General features: G+C 46.9%; 1 protein-coding gene across 1 annotated transcript in view; it reads left to right on the forward strand.

Annotated features, from left to right (window-relative positions):
• The window catches only part of LOC144818406 (annexin A1-like), a 212,207-nt gene that overhangs the window by 163,004 nt on the left and 35,377 nt on the right, over nucleotides 1-13,826 (forward strand). The window contains exon 8 of the mRNA XM_078675779.1: nucleotides 553-646. Within this exon, the coding sequence (XP_078531905.1) occupies nucleotides 553-646 (94 nt within the window). The remainder of the gene's footprint in view (nucleotides 1-552; nucleotides 647-13,826) is intronic.

Consider the following 13,826-nt stretch of genomic DNA (forward strand, 5'->3'; position numbering starts at 1 on the left):
AAATTAGAGACTGCTTTGTTGCCTAGGTCTTTTGAAAAACAAAGTGTAAGATGTTTATTCCAGTATAAAGACCTCAGCATACCATGGGATGTGTTAAAAAGAGGCTGCGATTATTCACAAAATTCTGATGGAAATTTTCCTCCTGGATCTCAAGAAAAAGTTCAGAATGTTCAAACATTAGAATGCCAGTGAGATTTTGGGATGGCTGGATTTAATTGTAGAAGTTTGTGTAAAACAGTTAAAGAATATTGCTCAAGGGGAGGAAAGCATGAAGGAAGGGGGGAGAAGGAGGGTATAGGTTTGGGATAATGCTGGATAGGGGATTTACCAAGTGGAAAAGAGTTCTTTGCATCATTGTCTGGTATCATGATAGGTCAGCAGAAAGAATCCTACCAGGAACTTTGCACCCTAATTTTTCAGTAGATTTCAGCCGCCAACACCTGCATTGAATCAAGGACAATATGACGCACTTAAATACAGACCAAGAAATGCATTTTATTGAACCCATCCATACTAAGGAATAATGCGTTATTTTGCTTTGCTTTATATTAGGCCTTGTATGAAGCTGGCGAGAAGAGAAAGGGGACAGATGTTAATGTCTTCATCAACATTCTTACAACAAGAAGTTTCCCACACCTTCGTAAGGGTAGGTATTAGTGAGATCTTACACCACAAGAAGTCAGGAAGTGAATGTGCAATGGGTATGTATACTCCGGCTGTATCAAGTGGGTGAATAATTACATTTACAATGGTTAATTGAATGCATACATTCCTTAGTGTAAAGCAAATGTATCTGAATTTCCAAGTTGCATTGCAAATGTACATATGAGTACATATTGAGCAATATGCTCAATAGAAACTACACTGTCACTAAAAAACAAGTGCATTTGTGGTTGAAATGCTTCTGATTCGCATACTCAGATGATTTTCAACCACAAAGCACAATTTGCAATATACTGAATAAACTTTGACAAGTCACAAAAGTTTTTCTGACTTTTAATGTGCCTTTTGCAACTCATTCCAAATAGGGGGTCTGAAAGAGGCACCCACACAAACGATTGACTGAAACTGGCATGATGTTGAGATCCTTTCAGAAAGGTAAAGATAATAGGTGCTAATGGGACAACATCAACCATTTGATTGGCAGCTGCTTGCAATTCAGGAAGCAGACATTTGTCGAGGGTCCACCGGAAGCTCACCCCAAACACATTCCCCATATTTTAAAGCCGCCCCTGCTGCTTTTAAAAAATGATGGCCGCTTGAAAATGGGTGAACAGTGCTCTGCTGTTTCTCTCAGGCCTCCGTCCATGTATTTGCAGGCAATTACAAGGGGTGGCAAAAAGATCACTGCCTCATGCATATTAATGACTAATTGATTCTGCCTCTGATCTCGTCACTGAAAGGAATAAGACACCCCCTAATGATTATGCACAATAATTGCAGAAACGTTACTGTACCTGTGCAAACTGAGGCGAACAACCACATTTTTGAACATGTTCACTCTGTTCATGAAACACCCTACAAATTTGCTCAAATGTTCAGTTTCTCATTTCACTCCCTAGTTACACTTCATCTTATTGTTTTGCTTTAAAAAGGAATGCAATTGATGTATTCAGATCTAAGTCAAAAAAATGTTTGTAATCAATGTGTTATGAGTCTATACCCAGTCAGTTATAGGTATTTTCTGCCTTTCCCCATGCTTGTTCTTGTGTGAGACATTTTAGACAGCAGTAGACAGTTGAGAATTTATTGAGCATAGATGCAGTTTTAGATGAGGTGCAATTTTTACTTTTGAAAATGAGTCCTCAAACCTCTAAATAAAATGTAAACGCAAATGTAGATATTTGTAGAGGTACTAATCATTCATTGTGTTAGTTGGATTCCCACTGCAAAGTCATTGCCTGAGTAATGTAGACCTATGCAAGTTTACAATGGATATTAGCCTTCAGCCTCATATGGGTAAAACTTCTATCTCAATATTTAAATGGTGTTTAGAAAAATGATCATGTCTTTTAAGCACTGAGTCCACAAGACATGATCCTCCCGATCACTCCGGATTCCAAATGTTGCATGTTAAAGCAGAATCAAACATCCTGCATCTTCTTAGGTCATGACATTGACAAAGCTGCAGTCTCCATCTAAATAAGTGTGTACATTTTCATCTGCATGTTTATAGTGTTTTTGTTGAAGAAGTTGAGTCCAGGTGGCGTTACGATAATCATGGTAATAAAATGTATTAAGCATGAAAATTCAAAAAGAAGAGCTATTCCCAGCGATGAAGTACAGTGAAACAAGCCATCCGCCTGCCCACTCATGTAGGAATCAAACGTATTGTTTAGTTAATAAAAACCATAATGAAAGGTTATTTCATGTATCATTGTCGGTACAGCACCCACTGAAGTCCACTTTTACTGAAGGATTCAATTTGATTTACTAGTAAAATAATGCATATATAGTCAGTCACACAGGGATGAAAATGATTGGTTAGAGTAAAAACATTTAAATTCTAGAAAGCTAGAAAGGCAGTGATAATATCCTATGACAGGGTGGTAGTTAGTACAAAGTGCAGCGGTGTGGATTGATGATCTGAGGCATGGGTACGAGTTAGTCAGGACAGCATTAGACAGGTGGGCTGTTGATCCTCCCATGCCACTGGATATTATCAAGTTTCTTAGTACAGTCAGCAGTCAAGGAGTTTTAAAAATGTTAGCTTTCTCCGTGTAATAGCAAGGGTTTTATATGGTCGGTTGAGTTGCACCTTCCCTTTTGGCAGTGGGGGTTGCTTATGACTCCAGTGGTGAATAATGAGTCTATAAGTTCTATTGTCAGTTTGCCCCACTTGTTTTTAAGACTGTTAGATTTGGGGGTCTTTAGTTGGCAGATGTAGGTACCTTTGACCAAATAGGGACCCTAGCGTCTAGTCAGGGTAAGGGGCTTCACTTATAAAATAACCCCTGCTCACCCCCTTGGTAGCTTGGCACAAGCAGACAGGCTTATCTCAGAGGCAGTGGGTTAAGCATGTGTGAACACATACAGTAATACAGTGACAACACTACAGATGAACAACGCACATGTTGTATTATAAAAATAAGTATTTTTATATAGACTTAACACAAGACCACAGATGACAAAAATACTGTACTTTGGAATGGTAGAAATAGATTATTTCACTTTAGATGGTAAATGCAACACTTTATGTTTAATATACCTTGGGATGCGTAACGCGATACAGACAAAAGAGTTGCAGTGAAGGTGATGTGTTGGTTCCTTACACGCAAGAACAGGGATGTGTCGGTTCCTTACTCTGGGGAGGTGTTACTTTGGTCCCGACTGTTGCGCAGGGGACGGTGATGTGTCGGTTCCTTACCGGAGGCAAGGTGATGCGTTGGTTCTTCTCCTCGTGGGGAGCTGATGCGTCGGTTTCTTACTGCGCTCTTGTGGCGATGCGACTCGCAGCGCCCTCATGCGATGAAGATACGGTGCAATGCAACACAAATAGCGGCGTCTTCTTGATGCGACAATGAAGGGGCGATGCGTGCACGTCCGACAGCCGTGTGGCGATTCTGTGAATCTTCTGAGCCGCGACAGGCCCTGCGACACACTTTTTCTGTGATGCGACGGCTTCAGCGGCAGCGGCGGCCCCCTTACTCTGTGATGCAAGGACAGGGGCTACGGCGGCGACACGCTTCCTCTCTGTGAGACGCGCTTTCAGGTCACTGTGACACAAAGTCTCTCAGAAGGCCCAGCACAACAGCAGGCACTTCAAATTCCCAGCAAGGGAACTCAGAGAAGCTGGTTGGTGAAGTCTGTTATCCCTGAGACTTCAGCAGGAGGCAAGCTCAATTTCCAAGCCCTTGGAGATCTTCTACAAGATAAGGAAAGTTGCACAACGTCCTTTCTCCTTTCTTTGGCAATCAGGCAACTACTGCAGGCCAATCCCCCAAACAACACTCCGCTTTAGGGACAGTCTCCTCCTTCAGTTTCTCTCTGGCTCCTCTCCTCTGCACAGGTTCTTCTTGTTTCTGAAAAGTGATCTAAAGTTCTGGGGTCTGGATCCCCTCTTTTATACCCCAAAATTCTTTGCCTCTGAAGGCAGAGAGTGTCTGTGCCTAATCCAAACCAGTTCTGTACAGTATTGGAGCACTTTGTTAACAGGACTCCTTCTCTTCCTTTGACATTGTAGGCCAGGGACATCAGACGCACCACATGTGGTGGTGCCAGCATTGTGTAAGGCAGGCACAGCCCTATTTAGGTCCCAAGTGCTCCCCTCCCACCACTCTACATGCAGATGGATCTATTCAGCCCTGTGCTGACTCAACCGGTCTCCTGGAATCTCCCAGCCCCTGTCACTCATACTCCAGACAAGGAATACACAACCTAGCAGAGGCAGGCTTAGATAGTTAGGCAAGAAAATACCTACTTTCTAAAAGTGGTATTTTCAAACACAGAATGTTAAAACCAACTTCACTAAAATATGTATTTTATCATTCTGAGTTCAGGAATACTGAACTCAAATTTCTACCTAGTTCCCTGAGTCAGTTAGGATTATAACATGTTATAATCAAACTGCCCATTCTGGCCTATGGGGAACAGGTAGCCTTGCAATAATGAAAAACAAAAATGGCTGTATTTCACTATTAGCACATGACACACACATCAGGGCATGTCCTATCTTTTACCTACAATGCACCATGCCCTTGGCCTACCATGGGGATGACTAAAATGCAGAAAAGGGAAGGTTTAGGGGCTGGCAAATGGGTGCATTTACCAGTCAACAAGGCAGTACCAGACTGCACACAGGTGCTGCAATGGCAGACCTGAGACACACTTTACAGGCAGCTTTTGTGGGTGGATGGCACAACCACTGCTGCAAGCCCACCAGCAGCATTTGATTTACAAGCCCCGGGGCACTGTACTAGGGTCTGACAAGTAAACCAAACCAGCTAATCATGGAGTTACTAATCCATAAATCAATTTACCATAGGGAGCATTTGTACTGTGGCACTGGATAGCAGTGGCACAGCGCCCAAAGCATCTATAACCAGCAAAAACATATGAGGCCACAGCAAAAAAATGGAAGGGAGACCCACGCCAATGGTGCCAGGTCTGACACGTGTCACCTCCAGCTGAACTGTGGGGAGAACTACTCTACCTCCTAGGAGTTCTCATCTCTAAGGCGGAAAAATCTGGACAGTCCATCAGCGTCGGCATGTTCTGTACCAGGGCGGTGTTCCGCCGTGAAATCCATTCCCTATAGGAAAATGGACCACCTCAACAGCTTTGGATTCTCAACCCTCATCTGCATCAACCATCTGAGGGGGCCTGTTGTCTGTCTGAACCCATAAGTGAGTCCCAAACAAGTATGGTCTCAACTTCTTCAGCGCCCAGACCACAGCAAATGCCTCATGCTCAATTGACCTCCACCTCCTACTGACAAAGGCTACGGGTTGATCTAGGCCCTCCTCTTTTATCTGTGGCAAAACAGCCCCCACACCGTGCTCTGAAGCGTCTGTTTGAACAGTAAACTCTTTTGAGAAGTTGGGTACCAGGAGCACGGGCGCTGTGCACATGGCAGTCTTCAGGGCATCAAAAGCTTTCTGACTGATGTCAACCCAAATCACTTTCTTGGGCTGCTTCCTGGAAGTCAGGTCTGTGAAGGGGGCAATGATGCTGCCATACCCCTTGACAAACCTCCTGTAATACCCAGTGAGTCCTAAAAAGGCTCTCAGCTCTATCTGGGTCTTGGGGGTTCCCAAGCCAGGATGGTCTCGATCTTGGGCTATAGGGGCGTCATCTGGCCGCTCCCAACCTGGTATCCCTAGTACACCACGGAACCCTGCTCGATCGGGCACTTACTCCCCTTGATCATGAGGCCTGCTCTCCGCAGCACCATCAACACTTCCCAGAGGTGGTGCAGATGCTCTTCCTAACTGGCGCTGAACACTGCAATGTCATCCAGGTAAGCAGCACTGATCTCTTCCAGGTGAGCCAACACCTGGTTGACCAACCTCTGAAAGGTGGTAGGGGCATTCTTCATCCCAAAGGGCATAACCCGGAACTGGAAGTGCCCATCTGGTGTGGAGAATGCTGACCTCTCTCTTGCCCCATCAGTCAAGGCGATCTGCCAGTACCAGACGTTAAGTCAAACATGCAGAGGTACCGGGCAGCCCCTAACCGATCGATGAGCTGATCAGCTATGGGGATGGGGTGTGCGTCAGTCCTGGTGACTGAATTGTGTCCTCAGTAGTCCACACAGAACCGCAGTTCTGGCGTGACACCCGGCGTGTCAGCCTTTGGACCAAGACCACTGGGCTGGCCCAAGGACTGTTAGAGGACTCAATCACCCCTAACGTAAGCGTCTTGGAGACCTCCTCCTTGATGCAAGCCCTCACCCTGTCAGTTACCCTGTAAGTTTTGTGCTTAACAGGAGGACTCCAGTGTCCACATCATGGATTCACCAATCAGTGACACTGAGAATCAGAGAGAACGGATCAGAAAACTGTCCCAGCAACAGGTGACAGTCATTCTGTTGCTCTGGGACAGGTTGGAAGAGAGGTTCACACCATCCACTGATCCATCTTGCTCTGTTGCAGACCGGAGGTCAGGAAGAGGCTCAGTCTCCTCCTCCATTCCAGCATCTGTTGCTAGCAGCATGCCCACTTCGGACCTCTCTAAGTGGGTCTTCAGGCGGTTGACATGCAGGACCCGCAAGGGGTTCCTGGGAGACCGCAAGTCCACCAAGTAGGTAACAGGACTTTTGTGCTCCACAACCTCATATGGTCTGGTCCACTTATCCTGAAGCGCACAGGGCTCCACTGGGGCCATGACCCACACTTTCTGACCAGGCTTAAGCTCAACCAGAGTGGCCTTCTGGCTGTACCACTGCACCATTTCCTCCTGGATGGCTTCCAGATTTGCCTTAGTGAGTTGTCTGAATTGCCTGGTTTGGTTCCTGAAGGCCAGCATGTAGCTATATACATCCTGGGGAGGTTTCCTGGAAGATTGCTCCCAGCCTTTCTTGACCAAACTCAGAGGTCCTCTGACTGGCTGACCATAGAGAAGTTCAAAGGGGCTGAACCGTAGGGACTTCTGTGGCACCTCACGGTAAGCAAAGAGAAGGCATGGTAAAAGGACATCCCACTTATGCCTCATGGGTTCTTCCAGACTCATAATCATGCCTTTGAGGGTCCGGTTGAACCTTTCAACCAGCCCATTACCTTGGGGGTGGTAAGGAGTGGTGAACTTGTAGGTTACAACGCACTCCTGCTACAGGGACTGCATATGCTTGGAAATGCAATTTGTATCTCGGTCAGACACCACCTCTATAGGGAACCCCACACTGGAGAAAATTCCCATCAGGGATGGCTTCCGGGTGGCATGGTCCACCAAGACCAGGATGAACTTGTTGCCCATGGCTGTCTTGGGGTCCAGTGGCTCCACAATGTCACTACCCACTCATTCAAAGGGGATGCTGACCACAGGGAATGGCTGGAGAGGAGCCGTTTGCTTTCTCCTACTCTTTCCACTTGCCTAACAAATCTGACAGGTCCTGCAATGAGTGTCTGAACTCTTGAGCATTTGAGGCTAATAAAAGAGGATGACAAGCCTCTCAAAGGTCTTGTCCTGACCCAACTGTCCTGCTAAAGGCACATTATGAGCCATACCCAGTAGGAAGACTCTGAAGCGCTGGGGTACCACCAGCACACAGGCTGACCCAGGCTGAGCAACCTTAGGCTCACTATACAGAAGACCATTCTCCCAGTAGATCCAATGTGATCCAGACTGATCACCCTCTGCCTGGTTTGCAGCCTGCTGCCGCAAACCCACAAGAGAAGGGCACAATTTCTGCTCCTCGCAGAACTCTTCCATGGAAGGTCCTCCTTCCTGCTGCCAATGGGTCAGCTCAGGCAAGTCCCCCAGTTCAGCTGCCTGTCCCCATGTAGGCTCCAGGGCATCCCCCTCAAGGTCTGCCTCCTCCTGGACCGTGGCATCTTCGGGACCTGTTTCCCATGCCCACTGCCTCTCCTCTTTAAAGCAGGCACCTGGGCCTCCCTCTTTGGCTCCAGGTGCTCTTGGACACCCTTACTGGCTGCCATGGACCGTGTGGTCACACACACCCACTCAGGCAGACCCAACATCTACAAATGAGCACTTTGCTCCACCTTAACCCAAGGGGAGCTCTCCAAATCGTTACCCAACAGACATTCAACAGGCATGGCAGGCCTCACAGCTACTTGAAGAGTACCAGAGACCCCGCCACTCAAAGGGAACCTGAGCCATCTTGCTGTGACTCTCTGTGTTGTCAGCGGAAACAACTGAGCAAAATGCATTGGGCACCACCTGCTCTTCAGACACTAGGTGACACTGGACAGCTGTCACACTGGCTATAGAGTCTCCACTCTATGGCCATTGGTGGTCACCCACTGCCTGTACCTCTTAGTGTTATCAGGCAGTTGGGTCCTGGGGACCACCTCACAGTCTCCTAAGGAGACAAGGGTCATCTCTGCAGGACCCCACCCACCTTTAGCACCCATCTCCTCCCCCAGGGCTACACTCGCCATCTGCCGGGGTGGGGCAGTGGGGGTGCTGTCTTTCCATACTGTGGGCTCTGGTGATCAATAGACTTATGGCCCACTTCACCACACTTGAAGCAACTCAGGGGTCACCTCTAAACAAGTCTACCTGTCGGGGCCCCAGGCTTCTTCTCAGGGGACGCTAGGAACCATTCTCTTGGATCCCTGGGAGATTACTTTGGGGCCTTTTCTGGAACACCCTCGGTTTACCCTTGTCCCCCCACTCTTCTGCTGGGGACCCTGTCCACTCCTGGTGGAGTCTCCCAAGTGACCCTTGTGGACCCGGGTGCTCATCCAGCGGTCCGCCTTCTCAGCAAGCTTGCTAGGGTTAGTCAGCCTGCTATCAATAAGGTGCTGTCTTAGCTCTGGAAAAAAATTACTTGCAAAGTGCTCCCATATAATTAAATCAAAGAGCGCCTCAAAATCATTACCTTTCATATCCTTCACCCAACCATCCAAGTTTCAGCAAAAAAAGTTACATACTCTACCCATGTGCTTGACTCCAACCTTTGCACCTATTAAACCTCTGCTTTTACAGTTCAGGAGTCAACCCATACCTGGACATCAATGCTTCTTTCATATGGCAATAAGAATTGGGGACTTCAGTAGGCAAGTCTAACAAGATATCCCGCCCCTCACTGAGGAACCGCCCCCTCAACCGCATTCCCCAATCCTTCTCAGGGACCCAGTGGGAGGACATGGCTCCCTCATAGGCCTTGAACCACTGCTTAATGTCATTTTTATAAAAATTCTTTAACCACATCCTGTTATGTTATGTTATTAAACATTTATATCGCGCACGGATACTCAAGAGTGTCCCGGCGCGGTTGGTAAACCATAACAGCAGAGCAGCAAAATTAGATGAGTTGGTTAAAAAGGAAGGTCTTCAACTGTTTCTTAAATATCATGGTGTCCTGAATGTAACGCAGCTCCAGAGGAAGAGAATTCCAGGCCTCCGCAGCCTTAACAGAAAGAGAACTACCCCCTAGCCGAACCCTGCGAAAACGGGGAACGGCAGTCAAGCGCAGGGTGGCAGAGTGGAGATTTCTGCGAGGAGCATAGAAGGAAAATTGCTTCTGGAGATAGACCGGGCCTAGACGATGCAGGGCTCTATGAGCCAGCGTAAGGGCCTTAAACTGGATTCGGTGGACCACAGGCAGCCAATGCAAGTCTTGTAAGTGCTGTTTCATACTTGTGCGCCCAGGGATTTGCAACAGAACCCTGGCAGCCGCATTCTGTATTACTTGTAGTTTCTTTGACTGATACCCTGGGAGTCCAATATATAGATCATTGGCATAGTCGATACGGGACAGGATGAGTGCCTGAATCACTATTTCCCTAGCAGATCTAGGTAGCTGAGGGAAGAATTTCCTAAGAGATTTTAGGATACCGAAGCACAACCGCGCCAGTCGCTTTATCTGAGCAGTAAATCTGAGATCTTCCCCAAACCAGATCCCAATATTTTTTCAGGGTTGCCAGATGACAGGCTGGGGGTACTCTGGAGGCCACAAAGTCTCCCTAAAGAACGGAGGGAAGGAACCAAAGAGAAGAACCTCTGACTTACCCTTATTACACTTCAGCTGTGCCCAGGCCAGCCATCCGAAGACATCCGCATGGCAACGCTGGGCCGCTGTAGGGGACACCTCACTTTCCTTCCAAGTGAAGAGGAGCTGGGTGTCATCCGCATAGGGTATGACTTTTGCACCCAGCTCCTCTGCAAGAAAGATCAGTGGTGTAATATAAATGTTAAAGAGCAGGGGGCTCAAAGTCGAGCCCTATGGAACACCAGTAGCCACTTTCCAGGGGGTAGAGGAAAAAGGTGGCATCTAGACCTGCTGTGTACGATATTCTAGGAAGGATTCAAGCCACTTCCAAACCCGGCCGGACACACCAAGGTGAGAGAGCCTAGAGAGAAGTTGTTGATGGGGGACCGTGTCGAAGGCGGCAGAGAGGTCCATTAGAATCAGGGCCGCTCTGTCGCCCCCGTCCAAACACTCCCTTATAGCTTCTGATATTTCCACAAGAGCGGTTTCAGTGCTATATGATGCCCTAAATCCGGATTGAGCCGGTTGGAAAGCACCCGACGACTCAACAAAAGTGAATAGCTGCCTAAAGACTGCTTTCTCACTTATCTTGGCCACCGCCGGAAGAAGAGAAATAGGGCGATAGCTGGTATATACACTGTTGGAAATTGCCCTTTTTGCAGGGTTATCCCCAAACGTTTTGCTTCTTCTTCCCTTGTTTTTCCTGACCCGTGGTTGTCGGCAACAGGACTCTGGGCACTTTACCACTGCTGATCAGTGCTAAAGTGCATATGCTCTCTGTGTAAATTGTTATTGTAATTGTTTATCCATGATTGGCATATTTGTATTACCAAGACGTCCCTAGTAAAGTGCACTGAGTGTGCTAGGGCTGGTGATTCAAATGCTACTAGGGGTTGCTTTTTCGTTTACCTGGGACTTTTGTTGCCGCCACCGTTTCCCTGCCATTGCTCCTGTGGCTGCTTTGGGGCATACGAAGGACAGAGGACACAAGAACATGCACGGCTGCCTTCTGCCGGTCTCCCCCGCTGCCGCTTGACACTTTGCTAACTGTGCGCGGCCGCCGAGGGGGGGGACCACATATCCCAGCACTCCCCGTGGCTGACGCCGCCCAACGGCCGATTTTGCGCCAGGCAGGCGCACAAAAGGAGGACGGAGTTCCCGCATTGCGGGACGCGCGCGGGCTCAGCCGGGCTAAGCCCGGGCAAAGGGCGGGCCATCTGTGGCCGTCCGGGGCCAGACGAGGCCGGGCTGGGCCACCCCTCTGTCACCTAGGTCACTTCGAAGAGCAAGACTTTGGTTAGTGACTAACTTATTAAGTTTTAGTTGGTTTTGCTGTGTGACCCTCATGGCAGCCAATCGGAAAATTATACAGAGAGTGGGAGCTGGAGTAGTCGCGTCCCTGGATGCCTTTCTAATCAGAGCAGAATCCGTCCTACAAAAAAAGATCATTTTGACGGAAAAGAGACCATCCTTAGGCATGTCTTTGAGTTATAAGAGGTCATCACTGAGAGCAATCAGTAAAGCCAAATCTCCAGTAGCAAATCTATATCTTCTAGTGTATATAAGCAAACAGAGGCAGGAGCAAGGGACAGGTAGTCTTAATGATATGGCTGTGGTAGTTGATAACACAAATGTAGATGCACCCAACGACCAACCCCCTATCTTGACAGTACCCTCCTTGGACATGGCCCAAACAATTTTTTCAAGCCCAACAACAGCCACACTGGATGCCTCATGTCTATCTAATACTCCAAAAAAAACCCTGGCTTCTTCTTCGGAGGAGGACATACCTAATACTAGCCCGGCCCTGGTATCACGGCTCCATAATCATAGACCAACCTTGGGGCCTAGCGGCCAAGGGCATTGCTTGAGGAAAAAAACGGTAAATCCCACAGTGAGGAATAACAATATTAATACCAAGAAAACTGGGGGAACATTGCAAAAGAATACGCCCAACCCCGAGGCGGTGGGGAAAATGGTACGAACTAAAACAAAAACAATAAGCACACAAACTGAGTGCGAAAGCTCACCCTATAGCTCATTGATTGAGGGAATCATTAAAAACCTTGAAACTAAACTTAAACTCTCACTAGAAACTGTAATAAATGAGAAAGTGGACAAGCTAGAAAATAGTTTGATAGCTAGCCTCTCCCAGGTTGTCTTAAGGACAGAGCTTTTGTGCAATAAACTGGGTAATTTGGAAGGGAATAATACTCCCCTCCTACAAAATATTAGCTTGAGTGAGAGTAAGGTCCCTTTACAAACTAGGTCCAAAGGACAGGAAGCAGAAAAATCAGAAAAACCCAGGACCCCTCTGCGGATGATTGATAGACGAAGTGAGGGAAACAAACATATCATGCACACTAGCGAGAGCCACAGTGCTGGGAGTATACATAGATCACCAATCCAGGGAAGCCCGAATAAAATCTCAAGTAGAACAATGGTGCATAGCCCGAAAGGAACAGATCTAATCCCCAACACTGATGTTCTGCAGCTACCACCGGCATCCTCACCGTATGTATTAGTACTATCAGGGGTGCCCTCACTAAAAAGAGAACAAAAAGAATCCTGGCATAATCTACACAATAAGGTAGTGGACTGGCTTGGAAAATGTAAACATTTTCACCCAGCAGATAGGGAGAATATATTGATTGTCCGCAGAGTTGGGTGGCTGGGTGAATCAGCTAAGAATATCCAAGGGGACTGCGTGGTCATTAATTTTAGACAACCACATCAAGTCAGAAGGATATTAGAACATAGAGAAGAAGCTCATGGTCAAAATACATCTATCAGTGTCCTCCCCTTGGGTTATTTCTATAAGCCGCAGTACGGTAGTACTCTTAGGCAGCAGATTGCTTCTGTCCCCTTGGTAAATAGATTTGATGGTCTCTCTACATTGGATGAGTTACACTGACTGAAGAACCAATGCACCCCTATTGATAATCATTGGAAGGAGACTCATTGCAGTGAAGGGGTGCACTAGAGCAGGTATCACTGACACATATTAATAGCCAAGATTCAACAGTGGGATCAAAGGTCGTTACTAATAGTTTAGGGAGCCCTGTCTTCCATACTCATCATATACCGTCACGAATAAATGAGGAATTCGAAGTAAAACTTATGTCTTGGAACATAGCAGGGTTAAACAAGAATCTTCAAGACATGATTTGGTGTACCTACATAGACCAATGGGACATAATACTTCTGCAGGAGACTTGGTCATTGGAAACACCGTATAGAAATGGCTATAAAACCTTTAGTATGAATGCCACTCCCTCTGTAAGAGGGAGACCATCTGGGGGCCTGGTGATTTGGATTAAGATCACTTGAGAAATAGAATGCACTCCGCTTTGTATCCAATCCCAAGATTTATTGGGAGTAAAAATAATTACAAGAGATAAAAAAACATTTATTTAATAAACGTGTATAACAGGCCAAACCCACTTAATAAGGAATCTCAGATAATAGAGCAGCTTGACTCCTATCTCAACACACTAGGCACCAGTTCCCAAGTAGTAGTTGGTGGTGACTTCAACTGTAAGTTTGAACCAATACTGGGCTTTGATAGTATATTTGACGAACAAGATAAGGCAAACAATATTCCTGCTCTAGATAGCAGTGGGGAGGTAAAATGTACAGCAGCGGCAGTCCAAATTTTACAATTAACTGTGGGTCATGACCTAAGGACATGTAATGGCCGCTTACAGTC

The sequence above is a fragment of the Lissotriton helveticus genome, chromosome 2_1, assembly GCF_964261635.1.
Source record: "Lissotriton helveticus chromosome 2_1, aLisHel1.1, whole genome shotgun sequence".
NCBI lineage: Eukaryota > Metazoa > Chordata > Amphibia > Caudata > Salamandridae > Lissotriton > Lissotriton helveticus.